This window comes from Salmo salar, chromosome 09 (genome assembly GCF_965601325.2).
Source record: "Salmo salar chromosome 09, fSalSal1, whole genome shotgun sequence".
NCBI classification, from domain to species: domain Eukaryota; kingdom Metazoa; phylum Chordata; class Actinopteri; order Salmoniformes; family Salmonidae; genus Salmo; species Salmo salar.
This window is the reverse complement of record NC_138299.1, coordinates 76,339,267-76,363,007: the sequence shown is the minus strand read 5'-3', so window position 1 is coordinate 76,363,007 and position 23,741 is coordinate 76,339,267. Positions and strand designations below refer to the sequence as shown.

The following is a 23,741-nucleotide window of genomic DNA, read 5'->3' as shown; positions in this document are numbered from 1 at the left end:
TTGAAAACCAAATGCTAGTCTAAAAGAAATGGTAGATAATGCCTAGATGCTTTTTACAATGTAGATCTAGTATATAAATTGCCTGGCTGAGTTGATGAGACAGTGGATTGCGCAGTCAGATGGAACAGAGTAAATAGGCATTTTAAGGTCATAGATTTAGCAGGTGGTAACTTGTGGAATAGACACCGTCTGGAATGCGGTTTTAACCAATCAGCACCCAGGATTAGAAACACACATTGTTTAAGATGTCAAGGCACCAGTCAGTTTCCCAACACTCCTTACTGATTCTTTGGACATGTCTGTCAGTTAGCTCCATACCAATCAACAGGAACATGTGTTATAGTCAGAATATAGTGACAAGACCAAGTAAATCACCCAAAACCACTCACCCAAAGCCTTTCACATACATTGAGTAGAATTATAAGTTGGGTAGATATTGTATATACATATTTCCATATTTGACGAACTAAAGTTGTAGATATCATGGTCAATCTGCCCTCCGTTGCCTTAGTTATGTTTACTGCTCTGTGTCTGATTAATAAGTAAGCCAGGACACAAAAGGAGAGGGCGTGGAGCTCTTCTCATAGAGAAAGACATTATAGTCTCCCTCATTCAACAAAGACTATTATCCCAGGAGGTCAACCTTTTCTCTTAAGCTTCCATTTGGTGTTATAGACATGTAAGAGACAGTTTATTCAACTCTCATTTGCTTGTTTTATCTGGTGAAGGACATTGCTTTTTGCACTGGGGGATGACACAGGTAAGTCATAGTTTTGTTTGCATGTACAGTACCTGTCAAGTTTGGACACACCTACTCATTCCAGGGTTTTTCTTTATTTTTTACCATTTTTACCATTTACCATTTTTCTACATTGTAGATTAACAGTAAAGACATCAAAACTGTGAAATAACACATATGGAATTATGTAGTAACCAAAAAAGATAGTCACCTGGAATGCATTTCAATTAACAGGTGTGCCTCGTTAAAAGTACATTTGTGGAATTTCTTTCCTTCTTAATGCGTTTCAACCAATCACAAGGTAAGGGTGGTATACAGAAGATAGCCCTATTTGGTAAAAGACCAAGTCCATAGCATGGTAAGAACATCTCAAATAAGCAAAGAGAAACTACAATCCATCATTACTGACCTATATACTGTATACATATATGTTGCAAAAAAGCTGTAAAAAAACTAAAAGATATTTGTCCTCCGAAGAGGGGGGGTGGTGGAGGGGTTAATAAAAAATGAATAAAGAATAATAGAAGAAGAAGAAACACATGAAGGTCAGTCAATCTGGAACATTTCAAGAACTTTAAAAGTTTCTTCAAGTGCAGTCGCAAAAACCATCAAGTGCTATGATGGAACTGGTTCTCATGGGGACCACCACAGGAAAGGAAGACCCAGAGTTACCTCCGCTGCAGAGGATACATTCATTAAAGTTAACTGCACTTCAGATTGCAGCCCAAATAAATGCTTCACAGAGTTCAAGTAACAGACACATCTCAACATCAACTGTTCAGAGGAGACTGCATGAATCAGGCCTTCATGGTCGAATTGCTACAAAGAAACCACTACTAAAGGACACCAATAAGAAGAAGAGACTTGCTTGGGCCAAGAAAAACAACCAATGGACATTAGACCGGTGGAAATCTGTCCTTTGGTCTGATGAGTCCAACTTTCAGATTTTGGTTCCAACCGCCATGTCTTTGTGAGACACAGAATAGGTGAACGGATGATCTCTGCATTTGTGGTTCCCACCATGAATCATGGAGGGGGTGGTGTGATAGTGCTTTGCTGGTGACACTGTCTGTGATTTATTTAGATTTCAAGGCACACTAAACCAGCATGGCTACCACAACATTCTGCAGCAATACGCCATCCCATCTGGTTTGCGCTTAGTGAGGCTATAATTTGTTTTTCAACAGGACAATGACCCAACACACCTCCAGGTTGTGTAAGGGCTATTTGACCAAGAAGGAGAGTGATGGAGTGCTGCATCAGATGACCTGGCCTCCACAATCACCCAACCTCAACCCAATTGAGATGGTTTGGGATGAGTTGGACCGTAGAGTGAAGGAAAAGCAGCCAACAAGTGCTCAGCATATGTGGGAACTCCTTCAAGACTGTTCAAATCAAATCAAATGTATTTGTCACATACACATGGATAGCAGGTGTTAATGCAAGTGTAGCGAAATGCTTGTGCTTCTAGTTCCGACCATGCAGTAATATCTAACAAGTAATCTACCAATTCCACAACAACTACCTTGTACACACAAGTGTAAAGGAATGAATACGAATATGTACATAAAAATATATAAATGAGTGATGGCCGAACGGCATAGGCAAGATGTAGTCGATGGTATGGAGTACAGTATATACATGTGAGATGAGTATTGTAGGGTATGAAAACATATAAAGCGGCATTGTTTAAAGTGGCTAGTGATACATTACATCAGGATGGCAAGATGCAGTAGATGGTATAGAGTACAGTATATACATATGAGATGAATAATGTAGGTTATGAAAACATTACATAAAGTGGCATTGTTTGAAGTGGCCAGTGATACATCTAATTACATCAAGATGGCAAGATGCAGTAGATGGTATGGCATACAGTATATACATATGAGATGAATAATGTAGGTTATGTAAACATTATCTAATATAAATAATATAAAGTGGCAAGTGATAAATTGATTACATCAATTTTCCCATTATTAAAGTGGGTGGAGTTGAGTCAGTATGTTGGCAGCAGCCACTCAATGTTAGTGATGGCTGTTTAACAGTCTGATGGCCTTGAGATAGAAGCTGTTTTTCAGTCTCTCAGTTCCAGGTTTGATGCACCTGTACTGACCTCGCCTTCTGGATGTTAGCGGGGTGAACAGGCAGTGGCTCGGGTGGTTGCTGTCCTTGATGATCTTTTTGGCCTTCCTGTGACATCGGGTGGTGTAGGTGTTCTGGAGGGCAGGTAGTGTACCCGGTGTACACTGCACCCGGTGATGCGTTGTGCAGACCTCACTACCCTCTGGAGAGCCTTCCTGTTATGGGCGGAGCAGCTGCCGTACCAGGTGGTGATACAGCCCGACAGGATGCTCTCGATTGTGCATCTGTAAAAGTTTGTGAGTGGTTTTGGTGACGAGCCGAATTTCTTCAGCCTCCTGAGGTTGAAGAGGCCCTGCTGCGCCTTCTTCACCATGCTGTCTGTGTGGCTGGACATTTCAGTTTGTCCATGATGTGTACGCCAATGAACTTAAAACTCTCCACCCTCTCCACTACTGTCCCGTCAATGTAGATAGGGGGCTGCTCCCTCTGCTGTTTCCTGAAGTCCAGGATCATCTCTTTTGTTTTGTTGACATTGAGTGCGAGGTTATTTTCCTGACACCACACTCCGAGGACCCTCACCTCCTCCCTGTAGGCCGTCTCGTCGTTGTTGGTAATCAAGCCACCACTGTAGTGTCGTCTGCAAACTTGATGATTGAGTTGAAGGTGTGCATGGCCACGCAGTCGTGGGTGAACAGGGAGTACAGGAGAGGGCTGAGAACGCACCATTGTGGGGACCCAGTGTTGAGGATCAGCGGGATGGAGATGTTGTTTCCTACCCTCACCATCTGGGGGCGGCCCGTCAGGAAGTCCAGGACCCAGTTGCACAGGGCGGGGTTGAGACCCAGGGTCTCGAGCTTAATGACGAGTTTGGAGGGTACTATGGTGTTGAATGCTGAGCTGTAATCGATGAACAGCATTCTTACATAGGTATTCCTCTTGTCCAGATGGGTTAGGGCAGTGTGCAGTGTGATGGCGATTGCGTCATCTGTGGACCTATTAGGTCGGTAAGCAAATTGGAGTGGGTCTAGGGTGTCAGGTAGGGTGGAGGTGATATGGTCCTTGACTAGTCTCTCAAAGCACTTCATGATGACGGAAGTGAGTGCTACAGGGTGGTAGTCATTTAGCTCAGTTACCTTAGCTTTCTTGGGAACAGGAACAATGGTGGCTCTCTTGAAGCATGTGGGGACAGCAGACTGGGATAAGGATTGATTGAATATGTCCATAAACACACCAGCCAGCTGGTCTGAGCATGCTCTGAGGACGCGGCTAGGGATGCCGTCTGGGCCTGCAGCCTTGCGAGGGTTAACACGTTTAAATGTTTTACTCACGTTGGCTGCAGTGAAGGAGATCCCGCAGGTTTTGGTAGCGGGCCGTGTTAGTGGCACTGTATTGTCCTCAAAGCGAGCAAAATACTTGTTTAGTCTGTCTGGGAGCAAGGCATTGTGATCCGCGACGGGGCTGGTTTTTCTTTTGTAGTCCGTGATTGACTGTAGACCCTGCCACATACCTCTCGTGTCTGAGCTGTTGAATTGCGACTCCACTTTGTCTCTGTACTGACGCTTAGCTTGTTTGATTGCCTTGCCTGTTGCCAGCCTGTTGGAAAAGCGTTCCAGGTGAAGCTGGTTGAGAGAACGCCAAGAGTGTGCAAAGCTGTCATCAAGGCAAAGGGTGGCTACATTGAAGAATCTAAAATCAAAAATATATTTTGATGTGTTTAACACTTTTTTGGTTACTACATGATTCCATTTAATAGTTTTGATGTCTTCACAATTATTCTACAATGTAGAAAATAGTAAAATAAAGAAAAACCCTTGAATGAGTAGGTGTGTCCAAACTTTTGACTGGTACTGTATATTGTACTCTTGTCTGATAACGGTTCTATTTGCAGATAGACTTCACTGTTCCTCTTTTCTGACATGATATTTACATGGAGAGATATTCCTCTTTTGTTTTAGACTGGTGATGGATTCTGCCAGGAGGCCCTGTTTCATAACCGTGTGTTTGTGGGTACTGGCAACCACCTGTCTTCCATGTTCTGGTATGGCCATAAATAAATCAAATCAAATTGTATTGGTCACATACAAATATTTAATGAAGTGATTATGAAGCAATTGTATAAACAATAGTGTAAAAGTAGTGTCAATAGAATGCATTATGGCTGAAGACTGAACTCCACTAGAGGAGGTTTTGTCCAATGTCAGTGTGTGACGTTGGTTCTGTGTTTGTGCCAGGCTCCCCGAGCCCCAGCCTGTGGGGAAAGAAGGCGGTGTTCTTGGGCCGTCCATGTATGTGGCAGCTGGGTAAGGAGTGTGTAATGCCCCCCCTGGAAGAGCTCAGTGTGTGTGTGCACCTGTGCCGGAAGATCGCAACGCCTGAGTGGACCGGCTTTGTGTACAAGGCGCCTGGCGCAAGGCAGGTAGAGCTGGGTCTTGCAGGCCGGGGAGGGCTCCTGGTGGCATGGCTGTTTGGGCAGGAGTGGTCGGTACCAGAGGACCTGCCCCTGGAACACTGGCAAAACGTCTGCCTCACCTGGTCCAGCAACTCAGAGAGGCTCAGGCTCTACATCAATGGGAGCAGTCGCCTGGACGCCCACGTTAACGCCAGCCTGTCCCGGCGACTGGCCCACAATGGCACCCTGACCCTGGGGGTGTCCCATAACATAGTAGATGGGGTGATGGAGTTTGAGGATGGGAAGAACTTTCTGGGGGACATCAGCCTGTTCAGGATGTGGGGGCGGGAGCAGATGGCTGAGGAGGTGAGGGCCCATAGCTGTGCTGATGGGAACGTGGTGAGCTGGGACACCCGCGACTGGGACTACCAGAGATGCCTACCTGAAGATGACACTAGCCTCCAGTGTGGTTAGCTTCCGTACTTATTGTCTTCTACTGTATTCTATTTTGAGTCCTATTGAGAAAGGCAGCCCTGGGCACCATTCTATTCTATTCAAAGGGCCCCACTGAACAAATGTACAGTAAAGGGGTAAAAAGGATTGTGACAAAATATGTATTCTTTGAGTAAGTAGGGAGATTTCATCCTCTTGATATAATGTTTGAGGGAACATCTGTAGGTAATGTGAGGAAAATCTGTATGTGATTTCTATAATGGAATATCTGGTTAATACCCTGTCTTCTCCGGTTGGATTGTCTCGGTCACCTTTCTCAGCATGGTCAATGTTCAAAATTAAAATGAGGGCCGTCATAGCACAACGGCACCCTCTTGACAAGCCTGTCAATTCCCCAGAGGACATCATACACAAATGGGTAAGAAGGATGTGATAAAGGATTGCTTTTTCCATTACATGAAGGTGCCATGATATTCAATCCCAGTTGAATATGAACCCTATTTGTCTCTTTTGTCATTTTCCATCAGCTGGGGACCATATTTCCTGGGAACATTTCTGTGCGTGACATCTTTGTGTCATCTCCAAGGTAGTTTCATGTGTCAATTGAACGGAATTGTCCATTGGAATATAATGTACAGCATTGCTTGAATGGGGGGTGTTTTTGTATGTGTGTGCGTGTGTATGTGCGTATGTGTGTGCAAGTGTGCGTGTATGTTTGTGGGTGCTTGTATGTGCGTGTACTATAGCGAAGCCATATCTATATGAGAAACCAACATGAAGAAGAACACTGTCTAGACTTTCAACAGTCGGTTGGATGCAATTGTTATTTTAACATACATCACATCTTGCGTGAGTATAGATGATGTGTGTTTGTGTGTGTTGAAGCAACCTAGAACATTGAAATGAACACTGTGTGGATACATGTCCCTTAGCCTAATCTCTAGTGTTATCTGTGTTCCCACACAGCCAGATCTGTCAAGTGGGCTATAATCCTAGTGTGCGAGACACAGAGAAAGCTCAGGTACGTCACTATCCAGTGCCTCATTTTGATTTTCTATAATGAGGATTGCAATATCCTCAGAGACGCACCGTGCTGATAGGGACAGCGCTGAAGGACTCCAGATAACGTTGTTATTCAACAGGACAGGCAGGAAACTAGCAGACAGGCTTTCATTGTAAACCCTTTTGTCAGGTCACAGACGAGGGGAAAGGTAAACTCATGAACAAGTAGGAGAATTGTAATTAAGAGACCTTACAAGTTAGAACTAAAATCATAAATATGTGTTTGTTTCCAGGAATCAAGAAAAATGGAGTTCAACTCAACTTCTGACAAGTGGTACGAGGAGAATGCATAAGTCATCTAAAAAGTCAATAGTATGCCAGCATGAGGATGTATAATGGACATTATAGTTTCTAGTCTGATGTTGTTGCTTCACTGTAGTGTCTCTCTCCGTAGTGTCAGCTGTCTGGTCTATGTGAGTGTTAGTCCTGAGACTGATGTTGGAGTTGCCCAGAATGAGATCTTTGGAAAGCTGAGTCTAGCCTTCACCTCTGGTCAAGTCACCATAATTGCAGACCCCAGCAGACTCAGTGTACGCCCCATAGGTGGGTACACACACACACACACACACACACACACACACACACACACACACACACACACACACACACACACACACACACACACACACACACACACACACACACACACACACATACACATACACACATACAGTACCAGTCAAAAGTTTGGACACACCTAGCCATTCAATTTATTTTTACTATTTTATATTTTATACATGTAGAATAGTAGTGATGACATCAAAACTATGAAAAACACACATGGAATGATGTAGTAACCAAAAAAGTGTTGAACAAATCAAAATATATTTTATATTTGAGATTCTTCAAAGTAGCCACCCTTTGCCTTGATGACAGCTTTGCACACTCTTGGCATTCTCTAAACCAGCTTCACCTGCAATGCTTTTCCAACAGTCTTGAAGCAGTTCCCACATATGCTGAGCAATTGTTGGCTGCTTATCCTTCACTCTGCGGTCTAACTCATCCCAAACCATATCAATTGGGTTGAGGTTGGGTGATTGTGGAGGCCAGGTCATCTGATACAGCACTCCATCACTCTCCTTCTTGGTCAAATAGCCCCTACATAGCCTGGAGGTGTGTTGGGTCATTGTCCTGTTGAAAAACAAATGATAGTCCCACTAAGCGCAAACCAGATGGGATGTTGTGTCGCTTCAGAATGCTGTGGTAGCCATGCTGGTTAAGTGTGCCTTGAATTCTAAATAAAGCAAAGCACCCCCGCTCCAACACACCTCCTCCTCCATGCTTCACGGTGGGAACCACACATGCGGAGATCATCCGTTCACCTACTCTGTGTCTCACAAAAACATGGCGGTTGGAACCAAAAATCTCACATTTGAACTCATCAGACCAAAAGACAGATTTCCACCAGTCTAATGTCCATTGTTCATGCTTCTTGGCTCAAGCAAGTCTCTTCTGCTTATTGGTGTCCTTTAATAGTGGTTTCTTTGAAATTTTTGATTCAAGCAGTCCCCTCTGAACAGTTGATGTTGAGATGTGTCTGTTACTTGAACTCTGTGAAGTATTTCTTTGGGCTGGAATTTCTGAGGCTGGTAACTGTAATGAACGTATCCTCTGCAACAGAGGTAACTATGGGTCTTCCTGTCCTGTGGCGGTCCTCATGAGATCCAGTTTCATCATAGAGCTTGATGGCTTTTGAGACTGCACTTGAAGAAACTTTCAAAGTTCTTGAAATGCTCTGTATTGACTGACCTTCATGTCTTAAAGTAATGATGGACTATCGTTTCTCTTTGCTTATTTGAGCTGTTCTTGGCATAATATGGATTTGGTATTTTACCAAATAGGGCTATCTTCTGTATACCACCCTTACCTTGTCACAATGCAACTGATTGGCTCAAATGCATTAATAAGGAAAGAAATTCCACAAATTCACTTTTAACAAGGCACACCTGTTAATTGAAATGCATTCCAGGTGACTACCTCATGAAGCTTGTTGAGAGAAAGCTCAAGAGTGTGCAAAGCTGTCATCAAGGCAAAGGGGGGCTACTTTGAAGAATCTAAAATATATTTTGATTTGTTTAACACTTTTTTGGTTACTCTATGATTCCATATGTGTTATGTCATAGTTTTGATGTATTCACTGTTATTCTACAATGTAGAAAATAGTACAAAAAAAGAAGAAAAACCCTTGAATGAGTAGGTGTGTCCAAACCTTTTACTGGTACTGTACATATTCACATATACACATACAAATAGCATGCCCACACATGCACATGGATGCAAATGGATTGCACATTCACATTTTTGCACGCTGTTATGCACACCATTGTGTAATATCTTGCTCATTCCTCACAGGGGCTTTCCCCAACGTAACAGCTTCTCCTCCCACTGACACCAACACCACTGCTGGCTCACCAACCAGAACCACTGCTGGCTCACCAACCAGCACCACTGCTGGCGCACCAACCAGCACCACTGCTGACGCACCAACCAGCACCACTGCTGGCTCACCAACCAGAACCACTGCTGGCTCATCAACCAGAACTACTACTGGCTCACCAACCAGCACCACTGCTGGCTCACCAACCAGCACCACTGCTGGCTCACCAACCAGAGCCACTGCTGGCTCATCAACCAGAACTACTACTGGCTCATCAACTAGAACTACTACTGGCTCACCAACCAGCACCACTGCTGGTTCACCAACCAGAACCACTGCTGGCTCACCAACCAGAACCACTGCTGGCCCACCAACCAGAACCACTGCTGGCTCACCAACCAGCACCACTGCTGGCTCACCAACCAGCACCACTGCTGGCTCACCAAATAGAACCACTGCTGGTTCACCAACCAGAACTACTACTGGCTCACCAACCAGAACCACTGCTGGCTCACCAACCAGCACCACTGCTGGCTCACCAACCAGAACCACTGCTGGTTCACCAACCAGAACCACTGCTGGCTCACCAACCAGAACCACTACTGGCTCACCAACCAGAACCACTGCTGGCTCACCAACTAGCACCACTGCTGGCTCACCAACCAGCACCACTGCTGGCGCACCAACCAGCACCACTGCTGGCTCACCAACCAGAACTACTACTGGCTCACCAACCAGAACCACTGCATCAGGTGACACAATTCTTTCATAAAATAGAAATGCTGAACTGCTATGCACTAAGGAGGACCTGAAATTGGCTTCCATTACATTTTCACCAATCTATTCTAAAGAAGCTGGTTCCTTTCTTGTCTGTCGACCCTGGCACTCTTACAGAGACACAGCAACCATCCATTGGAGTGCCTGCAAATCCCACGGGCCTGTCTACAACCAGAGAATCTTTAGACTTCAGCTCAATAAAACCAGGTCAGCCAATATGACACATTTGATTACCTGTCTGCTAACGCTACAAATAAGCTTCATTTTCATAGAAAAATATCAGTGGCTCTGAAATAAGTTTATTTTCCATAGGTGTAAGACCTAGGTTGAGAGATGAAGGCTGTTCAAATGTACAATCATTTCCACTGTTATGCTGTTATTAGGCATTACATCCACCTTCTACAGAGTTAATATGAAACTGAATATGACAACTACTGTAACTGCCAACGACCCAGGGGAGACCATTCAGCAGTGGGTAAGATACACTACAACAACAGCATCGGCACTGGAGGATGATAAACGTATAATAACATTCTCTTCAGCCTAACAGTCGACATGGCGTCTCTGGGTTACAGGTTCAGAGAAAGCTTGGGCAAGTCAAGATGAACGTATTTAACATCAATATTTTAACCTCGACTTATAAGTAAGTCCTGGCATTACCTACATTATGACATGTTGTGTAGCATAAGAAGAACAAGACCCTGAGGTGTGCCTTTTAACGGGGGCTTGTTCCATGTGTTTTTGTTGTAGAGTCAACGATCATAAAAAGATTCAAGAACTGGAGATGGTGAGGCTGTTTTAAAAAAATATATTGTATCAACAATGGAAATTGATTTAGGGTGTAACTGCATTTAATCATAATCGCAGCAGTAAGGAACCAGTTATACTATTGCGAAAATTAATGAGCATAATCTTTATTACCACACTGTAAGTATATGGCTTTCAATATGAGGAAACAATTTACTGCCCACTAGCCATGAATTGTGTTTGGTTAAGTAAGATGTATAGTGCATATTTCATTGTGGTGTCTTCTCTGTTAGACTGCTGAGCTGAGACATGAGAAAAGGTAAGAGATGATAAAGAAGGTAAGAGATGATAAAGAAGGTAAGAGATGATAAAAAAGGTAAGAGATTTATTTTTAAAGGAAAGAGATTTTTTTTTAAAGGCAAAAAACAGTTGCCATTTTGTTATGTAGACTTGATACCAACATGTTTTGTTTTTTCCCCAACTTGTTTTAGTATACTTTCGACATTTCAGTAACCATTTTTTTTACTGAATCTGTTTTTTTAAATGTACCTTTTATTTAACCTGGCAAGTCAGATAAGTACAAACTCTTATTTATAATGACAGTCTACCAGGGAACAGTGGGCTAACTGCCTTGTTCAGAGGCTGAACGACAGATGTTTATCTTGTCAGCTCAGGATTCGATCCAGCAAACTTTCGGTTACTGGCCCAACACTCTAACCACTAGGCTACCTGCTGCCCCAGGTTGGTTGTCAGGTTGGTTTTGGGTTTTCATCCTACATTTTGTCTGTAGGTTTAGATGTACCTTCCAGGTTGAGGATGCTGATGCACGTAACGTCACGACCACTCAAACACTCATCACTGACCTTCTGTCCGGGAACCATGTTGATGAAGAGATCCAGGTTGACCGCAGAGATGTCCACGTTTCACATATAGGTACAGTATGGCTGACCTTTGACCTTTCCTCCATCTGTATTCGATTTTCTGATCTATATTAGAGTGAATGAATGGTGTCCACCCAACTTCTGTCACCAATCATACTTTCTCAGATCATACTTTCAGGAGGGAGGCATGGAAGAAAGAAAGAAAGAAAGAAAGAAAGAAAGAAAGAAAGAAAGAAAGAAAGAAAGAAAGAAAGAAAGAAAGAAAGAAAGAAAGAAAGAAAGAAAGAAAGAAAGAGAGAAAGGAGGACAGAACGTGCCTGACTTATTAACCTATTTTCCCCTCTCCAGATCCTGGGAGCTGTCCTAAGGACACCCACGAGAGTTTCTGGGGCGTGTATAAATGGCCAATCACAGAGGTCCAGATGACAAAAACTATGATCTGTGAGAAGAACCGTGGATCAAGGGCTTCCAGGAAATGGTGAAAGGCCCAGCTAACATTACATTTGCAATAATGCTTGTTAATTGGGGTCGGAAAATCTCATGGCTGTAGTGATGATGGTGGGAGTACCATAAATGGTGGTTTATATAGTAGATACTGTGAAGTAAAATGATGTGCTTTATATTCCATGGTACGGTAGATCTTGTTAGCTTTATTCAAACAAACAGTTTCTTGCTGAATCATCTTAGCACTATACGTCTTTCTGAGGATTCAGAATATGTCTTTTAACCTGTTCAATACCAGAGCTGTGACTACGGTCAGAGGGAAAAATCATATTTCTATGGGTAAAATCACCTGTTGCCATAGAGACGGCTCAGCGAAGAGATCCTTCAAATGTCTTCTAGACACAGTGCAACCCTGTCACACACGCGCTTACCTATGTGCACACAATCACTCAGTCACAGAGATGACACTGGTGGATCTCTCAGGGCGAGCAATCAAGCAAGAATCCATTTCCTTCAATGGAATTGGGTGGACAGAACGCCTCTGGTGTCAGAGTGAAACATTGTCCTAGCGTGTATTATGCAAGCAGTGATACATTATGTCAATGTTTATTAAGCCTACCAGGGGAAGGTTTACTGCAGGAAGTAAACATTGAAGGGAAAGAAAAGGATCCTCACCTATAATTGAAAGAAATCCCTTTGACTTACGTTTCCCATGATGCCTCCGTAGTCCACCCTACCTCCCTGAAATGTCAATATACAAGATCTTTGATTTTGATCATCGTAAAAAGAGGTGTGCAATTATGCAAAATAGTAACAAATTGGTTATTGACTACAGATCAGAACAAGCCGAGACTGGTCCTCTCGTCTTCTGCTCATTTCACCTTCATCTCTTTTTTCTCCTTTCCCCCTTCTTCCCTTTAGTGAGTTAGATGGAGTGACTGAGAAAGCCAAATGGGCTAAGCCAAACCTGAAGGCATGCAAGCCGGTAATCACCATCTCTGATCTGGATAAAGTCACCGTCACAGCAAGTAAGTGCCTTGTGCACTCTAAATACCAGTCACTAGGTTTTGGTGAAATAACAGTCATTTGTAATGTATTGTACTGTAGCTATGGCATGCATGCTCTTCCCTAGCCTCTTCCCCTGTGTTTTTCAGTAGTATTATATTGAAATATTCCAAAGTGCAGTGTGTTACATAACATTGGACTTTGTGTCCTTTCCTCCCAGACAACTCAGCAGATGTGGTGGACATGATTGAGAACCTCCTGGGTGACGAGGGGGACCTGAGTGACTCCCAGCTGGCCACCGTGGTCCAGAAGCTGGATGAGGTTCTGTGGGTCAGCACGGTGACCACTCAGCTCGGCGGGGATATTGTCAACATCATCGCTAAAATCCTGGTGTCCAATTCTGACCTGTCAGCAGTCGCCAACGAGTAAGGGGAAGGGGCAACGGGGAGAGGGAATATGGTTGCAAGATTTCATGTAATTTCTCCTAATTTTCTGGTGTCACCTGTGTATTTTCCTCCTCCCCTGCTGTTCTTTATGACAAATCTGTCACTCACATTTTCCAACATGTTCCCAACAGAATACTGGGTATCACAGACAGCATTGGGGACCAGATGTATTTCCCTGAGGAGTCACTAAATGTGACCGTCCCTTCCCTGGCCCTTTCCATGATCAACGTAGATCCCGAACAGTTTCAGGGCCTCACGTTTGGTGTCTCCTCGTTTTTGACGGGCCTTGTTCCAGAGGTAAAATTGTAATATGACCCTATTGTCTGGTCAAGCACATTCTGGATTTGACTGGCAAACAGTGATTATCACAACTCAGAGTTACAGTGTCCATGCTCCAGCAGTGCAACCAAATAACTGTTCTGTCAATATGTCAATATAAATGTCCTGTTCTTTTTTGCTCCCTGTGATATGCTGAGCCCTTCCTTACCAAAAATAAATGACATGATTAACTGGACTGTTTTCATTCCATCTAAAAGAGGACATGTCCTTAAGTGAACAGAGAAATGTATGACACATGTAGATGTTATATGGAAAATGAAAAATATAAATAATCCTGCTTAACAGCAAATGTGAATTATTATGTAGACATTACAAGTTTTACATTTTCTGCATTGCAGAAAAGCTCTCCTGCAACAGGGTGATCAAATTAAGATCCTACATCTGTAGCATTACTTTCAACTGTGCTGAAACAGCAAATAGTAATGAAATTATGACATTTTACAGAAACAAGGACATTGCTTTACAAGAACATTGTTTATTCCAACACGTGTCCATTGTTTTCATTGTGGTGCAATGAACAAGGATCTTTAGTTCCATGATGAAATGTAGTTATATTTGTCCAATTGAAGAAATCATTGTACATGCGTTTTGATTATTTGTACACCACTTTCTTTTATAGATCTTTGTCAACCAGGCATTCTTGAGTCGGCCTTGTGATGGCACAGTCGCGTCCATCTCCCTTCCGCAGTCCCTTCACAACTTCTTCTCCCAGGGAAACAAAAACAAGAGAGTTCAGTTCCACTTCTATGGCATACAGGAGCTTTTCAAGGTACCTGGTTAAGAATGGCTTGATGTCGTAAACAACGTATGAGGTGCATCATGAATTTTGGTTAATTATTCATTAATAACCTTTTACTTCAGTGGGCTAAATCAGTGTTTCTTGGTAGTCTTAAATAAATCTACTTTGAAACAAAAGTATCCACCTCACACACATGGTTATGGCTTAAACAAAGAAGACACCTGTACCGTGTCAGATATAGAGTTGAAATGTATTACATTTTGAGTTTGCATCCCAATATTACACTTAATATACATATAACAGAAAACTGAAATATATATTTAAAAAAACGTTTGATGTAGAAACAGCAGGTTTTGTAAAGCCATTTTGGAAATGATGAACAATATTAATAACGTTCCACCCATGAGTCCACTAGAGGGCGATGTGGTCACTTCACTGCAGGAAACTATGGAAGGATGGTTTACTTATTTCAAAGGAAAGTTTGCAGCAAATGTACAGTAGTTCAGTGTTAAAGTTTTATGATCATTCACAGGACCCAGCAACCAACTGGACGCTGAATAGTTATGTGGTGTCTGCCAGTGTCAACAACAGCAATGTCAGCAACCTTAGGGATCCCGTGGTGGTGACACTTCGTCACCTCAAGCCTAAAGAGGTGAGGAATGAAAAATAGCTTCATCTTACCACTGAACGTAGTGATGTTTCTGCTTTAGAGCCTGACTAGCTGCACCCTTTGCTTCCCCAACAGAAAAACGACAAGGTGGAGTGTGTGTACTGGGACTTCCAGAAGAACAATGGGAGCGGTGGATGGGACAGCAACGGGTGTGAGACACTTCCAAGTATCTCCGCTTATCAGACCACCTGCCAATGCTACCACCTGACCCATTTCGGCGTGCTCCTGGTGAGTCACCTTTGTTGTCGACTGAGGGAAACAAAAGACATTAGTGCACTGCATCTGGACTGAAATGAGGCTCCTATTGACCTTTGACCTCTGTGGTGTCCTACAGGATGTGTCCAGGACTCCTATCAATGAGGCTGACCAGGAGATCCTGACGGTCATCTCTTACCTGGGCTGTGGTGTGTCCTCCATTTTCCTGGGCATCAGCCTGCTCACCTACGTGGTCTTTGAGTAAGTCAGCACCAGGACAGATAGTCAAGGAGGCAGATTCATGGATGGGACAGACAGGGCAGACTATTTGGTGATATTACTTCACACTATGTTCTCTACTTTTCTGTAGCCTTTCACATCACATTCTCCATCTCTCCTCCTTTCTCTCTGTGCCATTGGCTTATTTCCTCCTGTGCTTCATCTGCCACTCACACTATTCTTCTCATTCTCACCCTCTTTCCATTCATCTCCCAATATATTTTTTTCTCTCTGTCTCTCTCTCTCTCTCTCTCTCTCTCTCTCTCTCTCTCTCTCTCTCTTCCACTCCGTCACAGGAAGCTGCGTAGCGACTACCCATCTAAGATCCTCATCAACCTTTCTGTGGCTCTGCTGGGCCTGAACCTAGTCTTCCTGCTGGACTCCTGGCTGTCCTCCTTCGGCAGCTACGGTCTCTGCATCAGCACGGCAGCCACGCTGCACTACTTCCTGTTAGCCTCATTCACCTGGATGGGCCTGGAGGCCGTCCACATGTACTTCGCTCTGGTCAAGGTCTTCAACGTCTATGTCCCCCTCTACATCCACAAGTTCTGCGCCCTCGGCTGGGGTAAGGCAGTCTGAAGCAAAATAAGGACACTTGTATTAAAATCTTTTAGAGTAAGAATTGTATGACTACAATTATCTTTTTTTATTTGCTTGTATCGGAATAACATTGAAATATGTGTTGAGAGCCTTGAGTCGAGAAAATAAAAAAGATCAATCAATTCAAGGTAAACGACAGTGATTTACTTTCCTTTTCGACGCTTTTGTATTGTAGTCAGTGTTTGAAACGTTTACACAGGCCCTGATCTAACGGATTAGCTGACCATGTTTGATGAGGGAATAGAATGAAGAGGTAAAGTTCTCTGTCTCCACACAGGCATTCCTCTGGTGATTGTCAGCCTGGTCCTGGCCATAGAGAAGGATGCCTATGGCAGTGTTCTATCTGAGGCCTCCCTTGACTCTCTACAGGGCCCTGAGCCATTGTGAGTGTGCTGCACGGCCAGTTGACCAGTGTTACTGATACAGGTTATTGATAGGGGTGTGTGGCAGTTCATCACATCCATGTTATTAATCATCTCTCTCTCTCTCCCACTCCCTTTCTCAGCTGTTGGATACAGAGTTATGTTTTCTTCTACATCACGGTCGTGTCGTTCGTGCTGCTGGTCCTGGTTTTTAACGTGGTCGTGTTCATTGTGGTTCTGGTCCAAATCCGCCACATGCAGACCAATAAGCCTGCAGCAACAGGAAACAAGCGCTGTGCCATGCATGATTTGAGAGCGGTGGCCAGTCTCACCATCCTGTTGGGTCTCACCTGGCCAATAGCCTTCTTTACCTGGGGACCAGCCAGGGTCCCTATGCTCTACCTCTTCTCTGTCCTCAACAGTCTGCAAGGTAAGGGGACCAATATAATTGTGTCTATTGTACAAGAAGGTATGAGAGAGAGAGAGAGAGAGAGAGAGAGAGAGAGAGAGAGAGAGAGAGAGAGAAGCCCCATTATCTCCTCTCTGGCTATGTTTCAGGGTTCTTTATCTTTGTCTTCTACTGCCTGATGAAAGAGAATGTGAGGAAGCAGTGGAGGATCCATTTGTGCTGTGGCCGATTCAGGCTCAATGACTACTCAGGTACAGTCCAGGGACCTCCAAGCAGTTTGTCTGCTAAATGACTCAAATGTAAATATGGTTCATAGAGTGTTCCTGAAGTTACTTCATTTTTACCTTTGACCCGGTTTAGATTGGAGCCGCTCCATGACGATGGGCAGCAAGGCCAAGCAGAACCAGCTGGTGCACCGCTCTCCATCTGTCAAGTCTGTCAACACCTCCTCTAGGAAGATCTCTGATGACTCCACTACAGCTAGCTGTAGCTCTGGCACACCCTACCAACAGGGGGCCGAGTCTACTGTAGCTCAACCATGGGGCCTAGTCTAGCTCCACCAGGGAGCCTAGCTCCACCAGGGGGCCTAGCCTAGCTCCACCAGGATGCCTAGTCTAGCTCCACCAGGGGACCTAGCCTAGCTCCACTAGGTGGACTAGCATGGCTCACAGCACAGGGACACTGACATTTACACAACATGTGCTATAACATCCTTCACCTGAAACAATGGGAAAAGATTGAGCTCAGGACATCATAGCAGACACCCGAGTTCAGTCCATTCTGAATTGTACTGTCGTATGTCTCTCTGCAGTGCGGGTCTCAACTTCCCCAGGAGATAAACAGAATCTAGGTGTAAGTGTTAGCCTGTTCTGTGCATTAAAGGACACAAACTCTATGAATGATGTGTATTGTAAGTGGACTATTGTTGTAGTAAATGATCAATATGTTGGTACCTTGTGCATTCTGTTTGGTAAATTGCATTTCTCTTCTCCATAATGTGTTTCTGTTTATCTTTTCATAATGTTGAATTAAAAAGGTTTGCAAATAAAGAAGAGGAATGAAAACCTTGAAGTTTCAAGAGTCAACGACACTTCAAAACCTTTCTTGACTTCATAGAAACATATATTTTCAAAGCCTCGTAATGTAGGCATTCCGTTGGGCTTTGTCTCTGACCATTTTAACAGGAAACAACCCATGACATTTAATGAAACACATTATGTTTACCGCCATCTCTAAAAGACTTGAAGGTCGATGAATGTGGTTTGTTTAGCATAGGGGAGAATCTTTCACTTTCAGTCTTTTCTCCATTTCTCCGTCTCAAATACACCTTATGAATAGCGCTCTTCCCACCCTTGTATTTTGACAGAAAGATAAGGCTATGTGGTTCATTCAAAAGGTGCCGAATGTAAACTTGGGGACATTTCAATGGAATGTTCAACACATCTGACAATGAGGGTCTGTGTCAAGCATATGACAGCATAACATCTCATGTTGTTTTAGCTGTATGGTTACAAGGCAATGTGTCTACAATGTGTTCTACACCTGCATTGCTTGCTGTTTGGGGTTTTAGGCTGGGTTTCTGTACAGCACTTTGAGATATCAGCTGATGTAAGAAGGGCTATATAAATACATTTGATTTGATTTGTCCTTGTGTTGACTAGTGAAAAGATGTCTGCATCACATCTTCATGGGTGGCTGTGATTTTCATTGTGGTTCTCTGTACAAATATGGAATACTGCTCTCGTTTTCTAAAGAGAGCTGTTTCAAATAAGAATTTCAAGTCTAATATAAAATATTTATTTATTGCATTATTGCAATTACGTTACTGTCTGAAAATGCTCAGCTGTCTGCATTCTGCCCATAGGAAAACATCTATACTGAGCATACAATGCTTGTTTTAGATTGACATTAGGATTATTACTTGCACAGTGCACAGAAAGTATGATAATGTAAATATCACAAAGCAATAGCTATTCTATAACCATGCTATTACTTATTTTAACCCTTCCCATATCAAACTGTAGATATTTCCAAACTTTCTAACCGACAAACCCTTCCCATATAGAATGTGTTCCCATAAACTATTTTCTAAACGTGAACATAAGTTTTTGGCAGTGCAGTTCACTAAGGAATGCTTTTCTAAGGTGCTGCAAGTGTGTGGAGGAACTTGTTGAGTTACATTCTCATCATACCAAGTTTATAGCGCGTCACACCCGCCCTCCCGACGTCTACTGCACAGCAGGCAGCTGGAGCGCTGGATGTGTTGAATGGAGGCAGGTTGTCTGACTCCAATAAGTGGAGAGTTTGATGTTTACTCCGTCAATCTGGGAACTTGAGAGAGCACGACGATCTTCAAAGGTTGTGTTATATCAGCAGCATTTGAAGAATGCCAGTGCTGTTGTCAAAGGAATGATATTTTGACTCATTTTTGTCAATTGCATGTAGGCAACAACAGCAAAGGTTCCTTCAACCAATCAAACCAGGAACTTGGTCCTTGGTCAGAGGAGCTCACCTGCTCAGGTAAGAGTACATGTCATGTATTCCTTTCTTCTGATATAATCTAAGAATACTGTCAATGTAATATATGGTTTTAACAATATTTGCAGATACAAGTCTGATTATTATAATTCACCATAACCATTTATGGTGTAATTATTATTCTCTGATTAATGTCACTTAGGAACTTTTTCATTCAATATTATATGGTTGTTGATACAATTTAACTGAATCAAAGTTAGACAGATTTTTATCACAAAGTTGTGATAAAAGGTATGTAGCTTGTGACATGTGGACAGCAATAAGCATTGATTTACTTTGTACCTATAATGTGTGTATTGACAAGCAGACATTGTTTTCAAATAACAGATATCTGCATTTAAAAGATGTCATTTCAGTCACGTTTTGGAAAGCTTATCCTGCCCATTCTATTATGGTCCTACATACACGGGTGATGGGGATTTTTCAAAATGTTGCTGAATCAAATAAGCTCACCAGAACTTTCCTTTTTTTGATTAAAACAAAATAAAAAATAACTATTTGACTACTTCATGGCGAGATGATCTGTTAATTCCTCTGGATGCTACAGTATCCATCCAAGTCAGGAAATCCAATCCAAACCAAGAGAGTTATAAAAAAATAACAAAAATATTTCAACTTTATTTAACCAGGTAAGCTAGTTGAGAACAAGTTCTCATTTACAACTGCGACCTGGCCAAGATAAAGCAAAGCAAATTAAATCCATATCCTAAATGATAGACTTACAAACGGCATAATTCCAATGAATGAAACAATCACATGCTGTATGAGTAGCCTAGCCTACAGATGGATTTGCTATTCACAATATCAATGTTCTCTACCTTCCAACTATTGTACTCTACCACAGGAGGTTGGTGACACCTTAATTGGGTAGGACGGGCTCGTTGGTAAAGGCTGGAGCGAAATGGTATCAAATACATCAAACAAATGGTTTCCATGCGTTTGATGCCATTCCATATGCTCCGTTACGGCCATTATTATGAGCCATCCTCCCCTCAGCAGCCTCCACTGTACTCTACTATGTTCCACCAGGATCTGAGTTGAGTCAGCGATGGCAGTTCGTTCAGGTAGCCCCCAGGAAGTTGTAAAGACAGAGGTGCAGTCCGATAGAGTCATCTTCACCTACTTCCAGGGTGACATTGGTAGCATGGTGGACCAACACTTCACCCGTGCCCTCGGCAAGGCTGGCAAGAACAAGGCCCACGGCGGGAAGGGCAAAAAGAGCCGCAAAGCTGTCAAATCTGGTGAGTAGACTCATATCTCATACTGTGCAATTAAGTTTATCATCCTGATGCTGTGTGCACCGAACAAGAAAACAGGTGTTCACTGACATGTAAAATGTACACAATTAAATAAAATTCGAGATACTTTTTCTCAATCTGTTTCAGAGTCTGACTTAACGTCTTGTCGGTGGGGTGTCTCAACCCCGTCCTGGTCTGAAGGCCACTTTGCCCCTGTCTCTGGTTCCCTTCAGCTGAGCAACACCAAGGAGTCCAGCTCCAGCCACCCCCTTGCCCTCGACTCCCCAGACGAGAACCCCAGCCCCTGGGCCTTCGCCTCCAGGCAACATGGTGGTCTGGGCCTGCCCGCCATGGCCTATCCCCATGCTATGTCCCCTGAGGGCCTGGGGGCCACTGGACAGCATTACACCAACTCCCTGCTCAATCTCCTCCACAGTGACCGGTCAGAGGTGGCTGCAGACATGGTCTCGGGCTCCAAACCAGAGCTTTTCCCTAGCTGGACGGGTCACCCGGTCTTCAGAGAACCCATAAACCCTGACTCAGGTATGGCTGCCTCAACACAGATCCCTTATCACTATTCATGTGTAGGAAGAGGAAGACTTCTCTCTTACACATAGATTAGATAGTGAACTGTAGCCTATATCACTGTCAGATAAATCTACCATCCAAAATTCATTGGTGTTGTGAAGATTAGGGAGGTTTCACAGTACCTGTGCTTCAGTGCTTTTTGTCAACTTCATATCATTTGATTGTTTGGTTGGTTTTCAAAAGGTCTGTTTTGAGTTATTCATCACCTATTCTTCCCTCTTTCAGGAATAGTTCTGGAGAAAAAGGACCTGTATTGGTATTAAATTAAGTGTCAGTGCGCAGGGAAGAGAGAGAAGAGTCTGCAACACTCCAGTAATCAGACAATTTCCTGCCAAACCGGCCTCCTCCACAGCCACTCTCGGAAGGATATCAGTTCCTTGAAATGCAACAGCTGGAACGGCCTCTCAGAAACAAAACACTTTCTGACTAACCTGTTTGCAAACCGGATTATAATTCAACGAGTCGAAGGGGGGGGGTTAAATAAAAAATAGCCTGTTTCGATTGTGGAGAAAGTTTACATTACATACTTACATCAAGTTCCTACGTAATATTTTTTTTTACAATTTAACAATTTCAAACATTTATTGAAATACTGGTGTTATGAATAGCTGTTGCTTCCTTCAATGTGTGGACTTCGGAAGGAGGGGGTTTTGATGTGATTTTCATTTGTGTTATGGAACCAGCTAATAAGGTTTAGCTCAAAGCAAATGAATGAAATGCAGTTGATATCCTTATAAATGATTGCCATGAAATGAAAGGGTTTTATGGAGAGTTTTATGAAAAAGGTTATTCAGAGATTGTCTATTTTGTATGCTCAACAGCAATCTACATTGCACTGTAGGCATTGACACAAACCTCTTTTACTGTAATAAATGAGTTGTAAGACTTTGGATTAAACATAAAAAAATGTATCTGTTACATCTTAATGAAGTGCAAAAATATCTGGACATCTGGATTGATCTGGATTAGATTAAATATCTTTTGCCTGCAAAGTGTACATTACTCTCCCAGGAACAGACCTCGAGACATTTAGAACAAGTGTGACCATACTGCCACCATATGGCTGAAAACATATAGAGGGAAGAGGTCCCAAATGTACAAAATGTCACTTGAAATGAATATTAGACTATTAAAATGTTATTTTGTTTTCTCATTCATTTTTCATGTGTGGATATTTTATTGATGCATAGTGGATTATACTCAGTAATACAAATAAAATATTTTTTCCCCTCCGAACTGGGCAGAGAATTTTTGTTAAAATGTTGGTTAGAACAAAGTGGCCATGACAAAGCATCTTCCGCCCTGTAAATGTTTTTGAATGGTACTTTGCTAAAATGTGTCAAACATAACTGTGAAATTCTTTATCCATTGACACTAAAAAAGAGAGGAACGACAGCTAGAGGGGTGTTGCATTGTGTTTCAGTAGTAGCATAGGAAGAGAGCAGACAGGTGAGGCAGTAACATAGGAAGAGAGCAGACAGGTGAGGCAGTAACATAGGAAGAGGACAGACAGGTGAGGCAGTAGCATAGGAAGAGAGCAGACAGGTGAGGCAGTAGCATAGGAAGAGAGCAGACAGGTGAGGCAGTAGCATAGGAAGAGGGAAGACAGGTGAGGCAGTAGCATAGGAAGCGGACAAACAGGTGAGGCAGTAGCATAGGAAGCGGACAAACAGGTGAGGCAGTAGCATAGGAAGAGGGAAGACAGGTGAGGCAGTAGCATAGGAAGAGGACAGACAGGTGAGGCAGTAGCATAGGAAGAGGACAGACAAGTGAGGCAGTAGCATAGGAAGAGGGAAGACAGGTGAGGCAGTAGCATAGGAAGGGAGCAGACAGGTGAGGCAGTAGCATAGGAAGAGGGAAGACAGGTGAGGCAGTAGCATAGGAAGAGGGAAGACAGGTGAGGCAGTAGCATAGGAAGAGGACAGACAGGTGAGGCAGTAGCATAGGAAGGGGTCAGACAGGTGAGGCAGTAGCATAGGAAGAGAGCAGACAGGTGAGGCAGTAGCATAGGAAGAGGGAAGACAGGTGAGGCAGTAGCATAGGAAGAGGACAGACAGGTGAGGCAGTAGCATAGGAAGAGGACAGACAAGTGAGGCAGTAGCATAGGAAGAGGGAAGACAGGTGAGGCAGTAGCATAGGAAGAGAGCAGACAGGTGAGGCAGTAGCATAGGAAGAGGACAGACAGGTGAGGCAGTAGCATAGGAAGAGGACAGACAGGTGAGGCAGTAGCATAGGAAGAGGACAGACAGGTGAGGCAGTAGCATAGGAAGAGGACAGACAGGTGAGGCAGTAGCATAGGAAGAGGACAGACAGGTGAGGCAGTAGCATAGGAAGAGGACAGACAAGTGAGGCAGTAGCATAGGAAGAGGGAAGACAGGT

General features: G+C 43.3%; 2 protein-coding genes across 2 annotated transcripts; both read left to right on the top strand.

Annotated features, from left to right (window-relative positions):
* Window positions 1-610: 610 nt before the first annotated feature.
* LOC106611721 (uncharacterized) lies at window positions 611-18,062 on the top strand. Its single transcript, XM_045723918.2, has 28 exons — window positions 611-760; window positions 4,780-4,862; window positions 5,056-5,682; window positions 5,987-6,084; window positions 6,194-6,252; window positions 6,633-6,687; window positions 6,962-7,002; window positions 7,123-7,271; window positions 9,081-9,857; window positions 10,000-10,089; window positions 10,266-10,357; window positions 10,458-10,525; window positions 10,633-10,669; window positions 10,923-10,948; window positions 11,420-11,562; window positions 11,859-11,988; window positions 12,876-12,982; window positions 13,180-13,384; window positions 13,537-13,702; window positions 14,364-14,513; window positions 15,016-15,135; window positions 15,229-15,381; window positions 15,488-15,609; window positions 15,924-16,192; window positions 16,505-16,610; window positions 16,733-17,019; window positions 17,148-17,249; window positions 17,359-18,062. The coding sequence occupies exons 2-28, from the start codon at window positions 4,787-4,789 to the stop codon at window positions 17,550-17,552; spliced, it is 4,449 nt and encodes a 1,482-aa protein (XP_045579874.1). The 5' UTR covers window positions 611-760; window positions 4,780-4,786; the 3' UTR covers window positions 17,553-18,062.
* Window positions 18,063-19,246: 1,184 nt separating this feature from the next.
* LOC100286619 (Transcription cofactor vestigial-like protein 1) lies at window positions 19,247-22,256 on the top strand. Its single transcript, NM_001146558.1, is given in 5 exon segments — window positions 19,247-19,518; window positions 20,566-20,777; window positions 20,922-21,005; window positions 21,269-21,317; window positions 21,588-22,256. Coding segments are annotated over 3 exon segments (321 nt in total). The 5' UTR covers window positions 19,247-19,518; window positions 20,566-20,584; the 3' UTR covers window positions 21,313-21,317; window positions 21,588-22,256.
* Window positions 22,257-23,741: the final 1,485 nt, after the last annotated feature.